Here is a 15,000-nt window from a genome sequence, read left to right on the forward strand (position 1 = left end):
ACCTGACATCTATTACCTGACATCTATTACCTGACATCTGTTACCTGACATCTGTTACCTGACATCTATTACCTGACATCTATTACCTGACATCTAATACCTGACATCTGTTACGTGACATCTGTTACCTGACATCTGTTACCTGACATCTATTACCTGACATCTATTACCTGACATCTGTTACCTGACATCTGTTACCTGACATCTATTACCTGACATCTGTTACGTGACATCTGTTACCTGACATCTGTTACCTGACATCTATTACCTGACATCTATTACCTGACATCTGTTACATGACATCTGTTACCTGACATCTGTTACCTGACATCTATTACCTGACATCTATTACCTGACATCTGTTACCTGACATCTGCTACCTGACATCTATTACCTGACATCTATTACCTGACATCTATTACCTGACATCTGTTACGTGACATCTATTACCTGACATCTATTACCTGACATCTGTTACCTGACATCTATTACCTGACATCTATTACCTGACATCTATTACCTGACATCTATTACCTGACATCTATTACCTGACATCTGTTACCTGACATCTGTTACCTGACATCTGTTACCTGACATCTGTTACCTGACATCTATTACCTGACATCTATTACCTGACATCTGTTACCTGACATCTGTTACCTGACATCTATTACCTGACATCTATTACCTGACATCTATTACCTGACATCTATTACCTGACATCTATTACCTGACATCTGTTACCTGACATCTATTACCTGACATCTGTTACCTGACATCTATTACCTGACATCTATTACCTGACATCTATTACCTGACATCTATTACCTGACATCTGTTACGTGACATCTATTACCTGACATCTATTACCTGACATCTATTACCTGACATCTATTACCTGACATCTGTTACGTGACATCTATTACCTGACATCTGTTACGTGACATCTATTACCTGACATCTATTACCTGACATCTATTACCTGACATCTATTACCTGACATCTATTACCTGACATCTAATACATGACATCTGTTACCTGACATCTGTTACCTGTCATCTATTACCTGACATCTGTTACCTGACATCTATTACCTGACCGTGCCAATTTATTTCGATTAGCAAGATTACAGAGTGAAACAAATTAACGTATTCGTTTCTTCAGTCCAGCAATTGATTATACAAAGCGTATATTCTCCTTTTCTCACTAAATTTCACTTTAAGCTTCATTCTTTGGATAGCTATTTTATATCCATTAGTTATATTACACTTTGTCTTTGTTAGCTATTCTTCATTCATCGGTCAAAGGACAGACTGCCCTTGTTAGTCTGTAATGATAGTGAAGTCTCTATTCATTGGTTGAGTTGCTCTAAGTGGAGGGCTTAATGCCTTCATTTCCTTAGTTGACCTACCTAGCAGGGTCACACACACACACACACACACACACACACACACACACACACACACACACACACACACACACACACACACACACACACACACACACACCACACCACACAGCTAGCAGGGTTCATCTGGTAACAATTACAGAACCAAAGAGAATCGCTGAGAGTTACAGCTAATTTATTACAGACGTTTTTTACTGACACCCTAGAGGGGGTTTCAGCCATACATAGACAGAGGGTTATTAACACCCTAGAGGGGGTTACAGCCATATGTAGACAGAGGGTTATTAACACCCTAGAGGGGGTTTCAGCCATATGTAGACAGAGGGTAATTAACACCCTAGAGGGGGTTACAGCCATATGTAGACAGAGGGTTATTAACACCCTAGAGGGGGTTTCAGCCATATGTAGACAGAGGGTTATTAACACCCTAGAGGGGGTTACAGCCATATGTAGACAGAGGGTAATTAACACCCTAGAGGGGGTTACAGCCATATGTAGACAGAGGGTTATTAACACCCTAGAGGGGGTTTCAGCCATATGTAGACAGAGGGTTATTAACACCCTAGAGGGGGTTACAGCCATATGTAGACAGAGGGTTATTAACACCCTAGAGGGGGTTTCAGCCATATGTAGACAGAGGGTTATTAACACCCTAGAGGGGGTTTCAGCCATACGTAGACAGAGGGTTATTAACACCCTAGAGGGGGTTTCAGCCATACGTAGACAGAGGGTTACTGACACCCTAGAGGGGGTTACAGCCATACGTAGACAGAGGGTTATTAACACCCTAGAGGGGGTTTCAGCCATACGTAGACAGAGGGTTATTAACACCCTAGAGGGGGTTTCAGCCATACGTAGACAGAGGGTTATTAACACCCTAGAGGGGGTTTCAGCCATACGTAGACAGAGGGTTATTAACACCCTAGAGGGGGTTTCAGCCATACGTAAACAGAGGGTTATTAACACCCTAGAGGGGTTTCAGCCATACGTAGACAGAGGGTTATTAACACCCTAGAGGGGGTTTCAGCCATATGTAGACAGAGGGTTATTAACACCCTAGATGGGGTTTCAGCCATACGTAGACAGAGGGTTATTAACACCCTAGAGGGGGTTTCAGCCATACGTAGACAGAGGGTTATTAACACCCTAGATGGGGTTTCAGCCATACGTAGACAGAGGGTTATTAACACCCTAGAGAGGGTTTCAGCAATACGTAGACAGAGGGTTATTAACACCCTAGATGGGGTTTCAGCCATACGTAGACAGAGGGTTATTAACACCCTAGAGGGGGTTTCAGCCATACGTAGACAGAGGGTTACTGACACCCTAGAGGGGGTTTCAGCCATACGTAGACAGAGGGTTATTAACACCCTAGAGGGGGTTTCAGCCATACGTAGACAGAGGGTTACTGACACCCTAGAGGGGGTTTCAGCCATACGTAGACAGAGGGTTATTAACACCCTAGAGGGGGTTTCAGCCATACGTAGACAGAGGGTAATTAACACCCTAGAGGGGATTTCAGCCATATGTAGACAGAGGGTTATTAACACCCTAGAGGGGGTTTCAGCCATACGTAGACAGAGGGTTATTAACACCCTAGATGGGGTTTCAGCCATACGTAGACAGAGGGTTATTAACACCCTAGAGGGGGTTTCAGCCATACGTAGACAGAGGGTTACTGACACCCTAGAGGGGGTTTCAGCCATACGTAGACAGAGGGTAATTAACACCCTAGAGAGGGTTTCAGCCATACGTAGACGGAGGGTTACTGACACCCTAGAGAGGGTTTCAGCCATACGTAGACAGAGGGTAATTAACACCCTAGAGGGGGTTACAGCCATATGTAGACAGAGGGTTATTAACACCCTAGAGAGGGTTTCAGCCATACGTAGACAGAGGGTTACTGACACCCTAGAGGGGGTTTCAGCCATATGTAGACAGAGGGTTATTAACACCCTAGAGAGGGTTTCAGCCATACGTAGACAGAGGGTTACTGACACCCTAGAGGGGGTTTCAGCCATACGTAGACAGAGGGTAATTAACACCCTAGAGGGGGTTACAGCCATATGTAGACAGAGGGTTATTAACACCCTAGAGAGGGTTTCAGCCATACGTAGACAGAGGGTTACTGACACCCTAGAGGGGGTTTCAGCCATACGTAGACAGAGGGTAATTAACACCCTAGAGGGGGTTACAGCCATACGTAGACAGAGGGTTACTGACACACTAGAGAGGGTTTCAGCCATACGTAGACAGAGGGTTACTGACACCCTAGAGGGGGTTTCAGCCATACGTAGACAGAGGGTAATTAACACCCTAGAGGGGGTTACAGCCATACGTAGACAGAGGGTAATTAACACCCTAGAGGGGGTTACAGCCATACGTAGACAGAGGGTTATTAACACCCTAGAGGGGGTTACAGCCATACGTAGACAGAGGGTAATTAACACCCTATGTTCTGGTGTTCTACAGTGTTCTGTTATCAATCAGATGTTCTGGTGTTCTACAGTGTTCTGTTATCAATCAGATGTTCTGGTGTTCTACAGTGTTATGTTATTAATCAGATGTTCTGGTGTTCTACAGTGTTCTGTTATTAATCAGATGTTCTGGTGTTCTACAGTGTTCTGTTATTAATCAGATGTTCTGGTGTTCTACAGTGTTCTGTTATTAATCAGATGTTCTGGTGTTCTACAGTGTTATGTTAATAATCAGATGTTCTGGTGTTCTACAGTGTTATGTTAATAATCAGATGTTCTGGTGTTCTACAGTGTTATGTTATCAATCAGATGTTCTGGTGTTCTACAGTGTTCTGTTATTAATCAGATGTTCTGGTGTTCTACAGTGTTCTGTTATTAATCAGATGTTCTGGTGTTCTACAGTGTTCTGTTATTAATCAGATGTTCTGGTGTTCTACAGTGTTCTGTTATTAATCAGATGTTCTGGTGTTCTACAGTGTTCTGTTATTAATCAGATGTTCTGGTGTTCTACAGTGTTCTGTTATTAATCAGATGTTCTGGTGTTCTACAGTGTTCTGTTATTAATCAGATGTTCTGGTGTTCTACAGTGTTCTGTTATTAATCAGATGTTCTGGTGTTCTACAGTGTTCTGTTATTAATCAGATGTTCTGGTGTTCTACAGTGTTATGTTAATAATCAGATGTTCTGGTGTTCTACAGTGTTGTCTGTCCATGGTTGCAACACTCACTACTGAGTTCAAAACTGCCTCCGGAAGCAACGCCAGCACAATAATTGTTTGTCGGGAGCTTCGTGAAATGGGTTTCCATGGCCGAGCAGCAGCACACAAGCCTAAGATCACCATGCGCAATGCCAAGAGTCTGCTGGAGTGGTGTAAACCGAGCCGCCATTGGACTCAGGAGCAGTGGAACTGCAGTCTCTGGAGTGATTAATCAGGATTCATCATCTGGCAATTTGGTGGATGAATATGGGTTTGGCAGAAGCCAGGAGAACGCTACCTGCCCCAGTGTAACGTTTGGTGTAGGAGGAATCATGGGCTGTGACAGTTGTTCAGGGTTCAGCCCCTTAGCTCCAGTGAAACGAAATCTTAGCGCTACAGCATACAATTACATTCTAGATGATTCTGTGCGTACAACTTTGTGGCAACAGTTTGGGTAAGGCCCTTTCCAGTTTCAGCTTGACTGGGCTGCAGAGCCCTGACCTCAACCCCATTGAACACCTTTGCAATGAATTGGAACGCCGACTGCGAGCCAGACCTAATCAACCAACATCAGTGACCGACCTCACTAATGCTCTTTTGGTGGAATGGAAGCAAGTCCCCGCAGCAAAGTTCCAACATCTAGTGGAAAGCCTTCCCAGAAGAGTGGAGGCTGTTATAGCAGCAATGTACCAACATCTAGTGGAAAGCCTTCCCAGAAGAGTAGAGGCTGTTATAGCAGCAATGTTCCAACATCTAGTGGAAAGCCTTCCCAGAAGAGTGGAGGCTGTTATAACAGCAATGTACCAACATCTAGTGGAAAGCCTTCCCAGAAGAGTGGAGGCTGTTATAGCAGCAATGTACCAACATCTAGTGGAAAGCCTTCCCAGAAGAGTGGAGGCTGTTATAACAGCAATGTACCAACATCTAGTGGAAAGCCTTCCCAGAAGAGTGGAGGCTGTTATAACAGCAATGTACCAACATCTAGTGGAAAGCCTTCCCAGAAGAGTGGAGGCTGTTATAGCAGCAATGTACCAACATCTAGTGGAAAGCCTTCCCAGAAGAGTGGAGGCTGTTATAACAGCAATGTACCAACATCTAGTGGAAAGCCTTCCCAGAAGAGTGGAGGCTGTTATAACAGCAATGTACCAACATCTAGTGGAAAGCCTTCCCAGAAGAGTGGTGGCTGTTATAACAGCAATGTACCAACATCTAGTGGAAAGCCTTCCCAGAAGAGTGGAGGCTGTTATAGCAGCAATGTACCAACATCTAGTGGAAAGCCTTCCCAGAAGAGTGGAGGCTGTTATAACAGCACTGTTCCAACATCTAGTGGAAAGCCTTCCCAGAAGAGTGGAGGCTGTTATAACAGCAATGTACCAACATCTAGTGGAAAGCCTTCCCAGAAGAGTGGAGGCTGTTATAGCAGCAATGTTCCAACATCTAGTGGAAAGTCTTCCCAGTAGAGTGGAGGCTGTTACAGCAGCAATGTACCAACATCTAGTGGAAAGCATTCCCAGAAGAGTGGAGGCTGTTATAACAGCAATGTACCAACATCTAGTGGAAAGCCTTCCCAGAAGAGTGGAGGCTGTTATAGCAGCAATGTACCAACATCTAGTGGAAAGCCTTCCCAGTAGAGTGGAGGCTGTTACAGTAGCAAAGGGGCGACCAGGTTTCCACATACTTTTGGTCATGTATTGTGTGTGTGTGTGTGTGTGTGTGTGTGTGTGTGTGTGTGTGTGTGTGTGTGTGTGTGTGTGTGTGTGTGTGTGTGTGTGTGTGTGTGTGTGTATGTGTGTGATGTAAGGCACTCTGTAAGAGGCTGACTAATGTTTTGCAATAAACGGTGCAATTAGCTTTGATCATACACACACACACACACACACACACACACACACACACACACACACACACACACACACACACACACACACACACACACACACACACACACACACACACACTGACAGAGTGTGAAAACCTGCCAATCCATGGGAGGGAGGCAATTTTAGGAATCAGCAACATAAATTAGGCAAATAATATTTCTAAACACAATTGGCAATCACTTGAGTTTATCCGTTCTGACAAAGTTACTTTCATGCATTGAACTATAATATGTATCGGTCCATTATCTGATCAAGCTCCGTAGTCTTAGTTTGGAAATCAATCCGATACAGTTTCCAATACTGATCTCATTATCTATTTATACCACAGCATTGTTGAACACTTGTTTATGATTGGACAAGGACAAACAAAGACGATAAACCAGATCCCTGGAGAGATGATACACTTCCCAGATCATAATTGTTAGCTCATTTGTCCATGGGAAAATATCCCATTTAGAAAAAGAATTACATTCTCTTATACATCAGTAGTGTCCAGGGTTTGTGCAATAAGTCCCATAATTCATACAAGATGGGTGACATACTTCGTTCCAAAGCCTATTCAGCTCCAATTCAGCTTAAATTGAGGAGTTATTTGGTTGTTTCACTTTGTGTTGTCTGCCAATGTTGTCTTTAATAAATATAGTGTGTTCTACTTTTCTATTTCTGAGGCTGACGCCATAAGTGCTTGTAATGGTGTCGTTTGATGTCTTCTTCCTCTTTTTCTGCTTCCAAACTCTTTGCCATGTTGTTTTGATTTGACCAGTGTAATGACTAGGCCTAACTTACATACGGACGACTTCTCTCTGTTATCTTATCATGGAGCTCATTGCTGTCTTGTCTTTTCTCCAGGGTGGTTCTGTATGAGTGTTGTCCTGGCTACATGAAGCTGGAAGGCATGAAAGGATGCCCTGCAGGTAAGTGTCTACCAGGGATGGACTGGCAATCTGGAATTTCGGGCGAATGCCAGATGGGCTGGTCCATTTTTTTGTCTCGTGGGCCCTACTTGAGCTTCTTGCGCAACATGATCATTATCAGGCTAATAATGGGGGGCCTCAAGTGTGGGAAAAAATAGTCTGGTTTGTCAGAAATGCCTGAGCCGATTTCTGGTCCCAGTTCGCCCCTGGTGTGTACTCTCATGGACTTTAATCCTAGCTCCTAAATGTCCTAAATATCCTCACACTCCCACGTCCCACCTCTGTCACCCACATCCCCAACACACTCCAATGTCCCACCTCTATCTGTAACCCTCATCCCCAACACACTCCAATGTCCCACCTCTATCTGTCACCCTCATCCCCAACACACTCCAACTTCCCACCTCTATCTGTCACCCTCATCCCCAACACACTCCAATGTCCCACCTCTATCTGTAACCCTCATCCCCAACACACTCCAATGTCCCACCTCTATCTGTAACCCTCATCCCCAACACACTCCAATGTCCCACCTCTATCTGTCACCCTCATCCCCAACACACTCCAACTTCCCACCTCTATCTGTCACCCTCATCCCCAACACACTCCAATGTCCCACCTCTATCTGTAACCCTCATCCCCAACACACTCCAATATCCCACCTCTATCTGTCACCCTCATCCCCAACACACTCCAACTTCCCACCTCTATCTGTCACCCTCATCCCCAACACACTCCAATGTCCCACCTCTATCTGTCACCCTCATCCCCAACACACTCCCACTTCCCACCTCTATCTGTCACCCTCATCCCCAACACACTCCCACTTCCCACCTCTACCTGTCACCCACATCCCCAACAATAACTTTATCATGACCATAGTAACTCTATAACTATAATACCTCTATAGCAACTATAATAACTACATAGCTCTTTTAAAAACTCTATAGCTGCTATAATAACTATATAACTATAAAAACCCTATAGCCACTATAAAAACTATATAGCCACTATATTAACTCTATAACTCTGTAACTCTATACTAATTCTAACTCTATAATAACTATATAACTCTACAATAACACTATAGTGCCTATTATAACTCTAACTCTATAATAAAGTTGTAACTCTATGATAACTCTATAACTCCATAATAACTCTATGAAAACCCTTTAACTCTATAATAACTATAGCGACTATTATAACTCTAACTCGATAATAACTCTATAATAACTATATAACTCTATAATACCTCTATAACTCTATAATACCTCTATAACTCTATAATAACTCTATAATAACTCTACCTCTATAATAGCTCTATAACTCTATAATAACTCTATAACAACTATATCACTCGATAATAACTATATAATAACTATATAATGACTATATAACTCTATAATAACTCTATAATAACTCTATAATAACTCTATAATAACTCTATAACTCGATAATAACTATATAATAACGATATAATAACTATATAATAACGCTATAACTCTATAATAACTCTATAACTCGATAATAACTCGATAATAACTCTAGAACTCTATAATAACTCTATAACTCTGTAATAACTCTATAACTCTATAATAACTATATAACTCTATAATAACACTATAATAACTCTATAACTCTATAATAACTCAATAACTCTATAATAACTCTAGAACTCGATAATAACTATATAATAACTCTATAATAACTCTAGAACTCGATAATAACTCTACCTCTATAATAGCTATATAACTCTATAATAACTCTAGAACTCTATAATAACTCTATAACCCTAAAATAACTCTAGAACTCCATGATCACTCTATAGCGACTATCGTGAATCTAACTCCATAATAACTCTACAACTCTATAATAACTCAACAGTAACTATAATAACTATATAGCAACTATAATAGTATTGGCCCGAGGGCACACAGTGTGTTGTGAAATCTATTAACGTATTGTATTTTTTTAAATAAGTTCTATAAAAACTCCCTTAATTTTGCTGGACCCCAGAAAGCAACAGCTAATGGGGATCCCTAATAAATACAAATACATTAATTAATTAATACATGACCCAGAAACATTGAAATATTATCTTCCCTCTGCTTTCCCATTAAACAAATAAATCAAAAGATTGGTAGACAATATTGTTGACTGTGACTGCTATCCACAGTGGCTCATAAATCTATGGCACCTTGGACCTGGTGTAGGTGAGGATGTCTCAGGACTTCAAAAACATTGTAGCCTAAGCATTATCTTCTGTCTCCCCTCTCTCCCCTACAGTGGCTCCTATAGACCATGTGTATGGCACATTGGGCCTGGTGAAGGCTAGTACCACACAGGAGTATTCTGACCTGTCTAAGCTGAGGGAGGAGATGGAAGGGAAGGGATCATTCACCATGTTCACCCCAAGCAACGAAGCCTGGGACCTGCTGGAACCTGTAAGTCGAAGCAACTGAAGTCAGTCACTCAATCATTCAGTCAGTAGTTTGTCATTTGCTATTTCATTTTTTTGTTAGTTTGTTAATCTGTTGGTTAATTTGTATGTTTCAGATTAAGCTGCTTAGACAGTTATAGCTCTGATCTCTCTCTTGCGCTAACTCTCTCCTGTTCCTCCCATCACCAGGAGGTGCGTAGTGCCTTGGTGAGCAATGTGAACGTCGAGCTGTACAACGCCCTGCACTACCACATGGTCAACCGGCGCATGCTAACGAAAGATCTGAAGAACGACAAGTATATCACCTCCATGTACAACAACATGGGACTCTACATCAATCACTACTCCAATGGGGTACGTAGTAAACCTCTAACTCAAATTAATTCAAAATCAAGTCAAATCAAATGTAATTTGTCACATGCTTCGTAAAACAACAGGTGTAGACTAAGAGTGAAATACTTACTTACGGGCCCTTTTCCAACAATGCAGAGAGAAAGAAAATAGAGAAATAATAGAAAGGTTTAACACTGATACACGGGGTAGCAGTACTGAGTCAATGTGCAGGGGAACGAGGTAGTTGAGGTAGATATGTACTCTGTAAAAAAAATATATATATATATTGTTTTTAACCCCCTATGGTTGATTAAATCGAATTAGCATAATACAAAAATCCCCATAAAATCTGTCAGTTTAATCTAATTTACTGGTAGCCAGTCACCTGTATGAAAAAAAACGTCCTAATTAAAAAAAGGTGCAGTATGTTACCGTAAAGTAATTTACGGCAAAGAAAATACTTGTACTTGCCTTTTTGGTACCGTTGTTTTACGGCAATTTACAGGTACCTGAACTGCTAAAAATATGCTGTAATATTACGGTACACTACAGGCTACTGGTTGGCGTGAAAATACGGTTTACCTGTAAAATTGTAATTTTAACAAGGATGTCATTCTGACTGTTTGTAAATTACACATCTCAATATACTGCACTAACATGCCTAGGATATTACATCAAAATTACAACACATTATACATGGGATCATAACACACATCATCAATACAGGCACATACAGTATCATGGCATCATAATTAATATGTTTATTTGTGGTTATTGTTATTTTGTTTTGAGAAACTACATTTTCTTCTCTGCATCTTTGCTAAAATCCAGGTAAAATTTTGAAAGGAATGTGCGTCTTATTCAGTATTTATTGAATGGTTCAGTCAGTGTGCCCCCATTGCAAAATACAGCTGGCAGATCTTTTTTTTATATATTTTTTTTTTACCTTTATTTAACCAGGCAAGTCAGTTACGAACAAATTCTTATTTTCAATGACGGCCTGGGAACAGTGGGTTAACTGCCTGTTCAGGGGCAGAACGACAGATTTGTACCTCGTCAGCTCAGGGGTTTGAACTTGCAACATTCCAGTGACTAGTCCAACGCTCTAACCACTAGGCTACCCTGCCGCCCCATTATGATGAAACATGGGTTTAAAAATGAAGTTTAGTAATTCATTAAACATCAGATTTTTCTTTTTAACAGGACAAATCTGAGGGGGAAAATTCCCTATGTGCACCTCTGTATGTAGTTAACCCCTAGCTAGCTCTTATCGCTAGACTGTTGGCCTAGTTGTCTTTATTCTGTCAACCCCTACCTAGCCCTACATCACAGGTATGTTTATTTTACCTCACATCAATCACTTTATATCATTCTTATTTTCAGAGGATGAATGATTCAATGAATCATGCAAATTAACCAATCACCTCTCTTCCTCTGCAGATCATCACAGTGAACTGTGCCAGGATTATCCATGGTAACCAGGTGGCAACCAATGGGGTGGTCCATGTCATTGACCGTGTCATCACCGCCGTGGGCAACACTATCAAGGATATCCTGGAGGTCAACGAAGACCTCTCCTCCTTCAGCGTACGTACCTGACTGTAATCTGACCTCTCCTCCTTCAACATGCATACCTGACTGTAATCTGACCTCTCCTCCTTCAGCATGCACACCTGACTGTAATCTGTCTCCCCTCCTTCAGCATGCACACCTGACTGTTATCTGTCTCCCCTCCTTCAGCATGCACACCTGACTGTAATCTGTCTCCCCTCCTTCAGCATGCATACCTGACTGTAATCTGTCTCCCCTCCTTCAGCATGCACACCTGACTGTAATCTGTCTCCCCTCCTTCAGCATGCATACCTGAATGTAATCTGTCTCCCCTTCTTCAGCATGCACACCTGACTGTAATCTGTCTCCCCTCCTTCAGCATGCACACCTGACTGTAATCTGACCTCTCCTCCTTCAGCATGCATACCTGACTGTAATATGACCTCTCCTCCTTCAGCATGCATACCTGACTGTAATCTGACCTCTCCTCCTTCAGCATGCACACCTGACTGTAATCTGACCTCCTCTCCTTCAGCATGCACACCTGACTGTAATCTGACCTCTCCTCCTTCAGCATGCACACCTGACTGTAATCTGACCTCTCCTCCTTCAGCATGCATACCTGACTGTAATCTGTCTCTCCTCCTTCAGCATGCACACCCGACTGTAATCTGTCTCCCCTCCTTCAGCATGCATACCTGACTGTAATCTGACCTCTCCTCCTTCAGCATGCACACCTGACTGTAATCTGACCTCTCCTCCTTCAGCATGCATAACTGACTGTAATCTGACCTCCCCTCCTTCAGCATGCATACCTGACTGTAATCTGACCTCTCCTCCTTCAGCATGCACACCTGACTGTAATCTGACCTCCCCTCCTTCAGCATGCACACCTGACTGTAATCTGACCTCCCCTCCTTCAGCATGCACAGCTGACTGTAATCTGACCTCTACTCCTTCAGCATGCACACCTGACTGTAATCTGACCTCTCCTCCTTCAGCATGCATACCTGACTGTAATCTGACCTCCCCTCCTTCAGCATGCACACCTGACTGTAATCTGTCTCCCCTCCTTCAGCATGCACACCTGACTGTAATCTGACCTCTCATCCTTCAGCATGCACACCTGACTGTAATCTGACCTCTCCTCCTTCAGCATGCATAACTGACTGTAATCTGACCTCCCCTCCTTCAGCATGCATACCTGACTGTAATCTGACCTCTCCTCCTTCAGCATGCACACCTGACTGTAATCTGACCTCCCCTCCTTCAGCATGCACACCTGACTGTAATCTGACCTCCCCTCCTTCAGTATGCACACCTGACTGTAATCTGACCTCTCCTCCTTCAGCATGCACACCTGACTGTAATCTGACCTCTCCTCCTTCAGCATGCACACCTGACTGTAATCTGACCTCACCTCCTTCAGCATGCATACCTGACTGTAATCTGACCTCCCCTCCTTCAGCATGCACACCTGACTGTAATCTGACCTCTCCTCCTTCAGCATGCACACCTGACTGTAATCTGACCTCTCCTCCTTCAGCATGCAAACCTGACTGTAATCTGACCTCTCCTCCTTCAGCATGCACACCTGACTGTAATCTGACCTCCCCTCCTTCAGCATGCATACCTGACTGTAATCTTTCTCCCCTCCTTCAGCATGCACGCCTGACTGTAATCTGACCTCTCCTCCTTCAGCATGCACACCTGACTGTAATCTGACCTCCTCTCCTTCAGCATGCATACCTGACTGTAATCTGTCTCCCCTCCTTCAGCATGCACACCTGACTGTAATCTGTCTCCCCTCCTTCAGCATGCACACCTGACTGTAATCTGACCTCCCCTCCTTCAGCATGCACACCTGACTGTAATCTCTCTCCCCTCCTTCAGCATGCACACCTGACTGGAATCTGACCACTCCTCCTTCAGCATGCACACTTGACTGTAATCTGTCTCCCCTCCTTCAGCATGCACACCTGACTGTAATCTGTCTCCCCTCCTTCAGCATGCACACCTGACTGTAATCTGACCTCTCCTCCTTCAGCATGCACACCTGACTGTAATCTGTCTCCCCTCCTTCAGCATGCACACCTGACTGTAATCTGACCTCCCTCCTTCAGCATGCACACCTGACTGTAATCTGTCTCCCCTCCTTCAGCATGAACACCTGACTGTAATCTGACCTCTCCTCCTTCAGCATGCACACCTGACTGTAATCTGACCTCTCCTCCTTCAGCATGCACGCCTGACTGTAATCTGACCTCTCCTCCTTCAGCATGCACACCTGACTGTAATCTGACCTCTCCTCCTTCAGCATGCATACCTGACTGTAATCTCTTACTGTAACCTAACAACAATATGACAGTGGCTAGTATTAATCTGACCAGAGAGGTTTTCTACCTTCACGAACACTTCACAAAAGATTAGAATTGGGATTGCTGTGAAAACGCAGCAAGAATGTCTGAGATGTGATGGGGAAACTGTTGTAGCATTAGAAGTGGTGATAGTATTAGAAGGAGTACAGTACTAAGTGTCCTGTCCTCTCCCGTAGGCTGTAGCCTTGGCCTCAGGTGTGATGGAGAAAATGGGCCAGCCAGGTCACTTCACCCTGTTTGCTCCCACCAACGAGGCCATGGAGAACCTCGGGGCCAGCTTCCTGGAACGCGTCATGGGAGACAAGGAAGTCATCGGAGGTAGCCAATAAAAATACCAATAACCACTCACCTACAGTGCCTTTGCAAAGTATTCAAAACCCATTCATTTTTCCATATTTTGTTACGTTAAAGTGTTATTCTAAAATGGAAAAAAAACAAGTACAAATCATCAGCAATCTACACACAATACCCCATAATGACAAATGTATAGAAATGCTTGCACATTTATTAAAACCTCATTCAAATCGATAGAGTCACTGGGACTCTGTACGGGGGTCATGATTTGAGTTGTGTAATAGCTTTGAAATGTTTCATCCAATATAATTTCCCAGTGTGCCTTGCATTTTTGAGTGAGTTGTAGAGATTCCACCCATGCCTGTAGTTATTAGTGACAAAGACATGGTTGTTGAATTATTGTCATTTTTTTCAGTCATGTGGAAGTGAGTTCCTATGTGAATATTGTCATCATAATTAAACTCTTTATGGCAACATATCTCATAAGCTTTACCCTAACTCAGTGGCCTGAAAGTCATGGTTTACAGGCCTCATCGGGTCTGCAAATAAAGCTGAAAAATTCCTATAACTTTCCCCAAATTCCCAGATTTAAAAAAATAACAATCCTGGTTGAGGGATTTTCCCCAAA

The 15,000-nt window shown here is 43.0% G+C and overlaps 1 protein-coding gene across 5 annotated transcripts in view; it reads left to right on the forward strand.

The window, feature by feature from the left end:
- The window catches only part of LOC135544024 (periostin-like), an 80,963-nt gene that overhangs the window by 14,082 nt on the left and 51,881 nt on the right, over window positions 1-15,000 (forward strand). For all 5 annotated transcript variants that reach the window (XM_064971365.1, XM_064971363.1, XM_064971366.1 and 2 more), the window contains exons 3-7: window positions 7,312-7,376; window positions 9,663-9,820; window positions 10,006-10,170; window positions 11,590-11,736; window positions 14,255-14,396. In XM_064971365.1, coding sequence (XP_064827437.1) covers window positions 7,312-7,376; window positions 9,663-9,820; window positions 10,006-10,170; window positions 11,590-11,736; window positions 14,255-14,396 — 677 coding nt within the window. The remainder of the gene's footprint in view (window positions 1-7,311; window positions 7,377-9,662; window positions 9,821-10,005; window positions 10,171-11,589; window positions 11,737-14,254; window positions 14,397-15,000) is intronic.

This window comes from Oncorhynchus masou, chromosome 8 (assembly GCF_036934945.1).
Source record: "Oncorhynchus masou masou isolate Uvic2021 chromosome 8, UVic_Omas_1.1, whole genome shotgun sequence".
In the NCBI taxonomy this organism is placed as follows: Eukaryota; Metazoa; Chordata; class Actinopteri; order Salmoniformes; family Salmonidae; genus Oncorhynchus; species Oncorhynchus masou.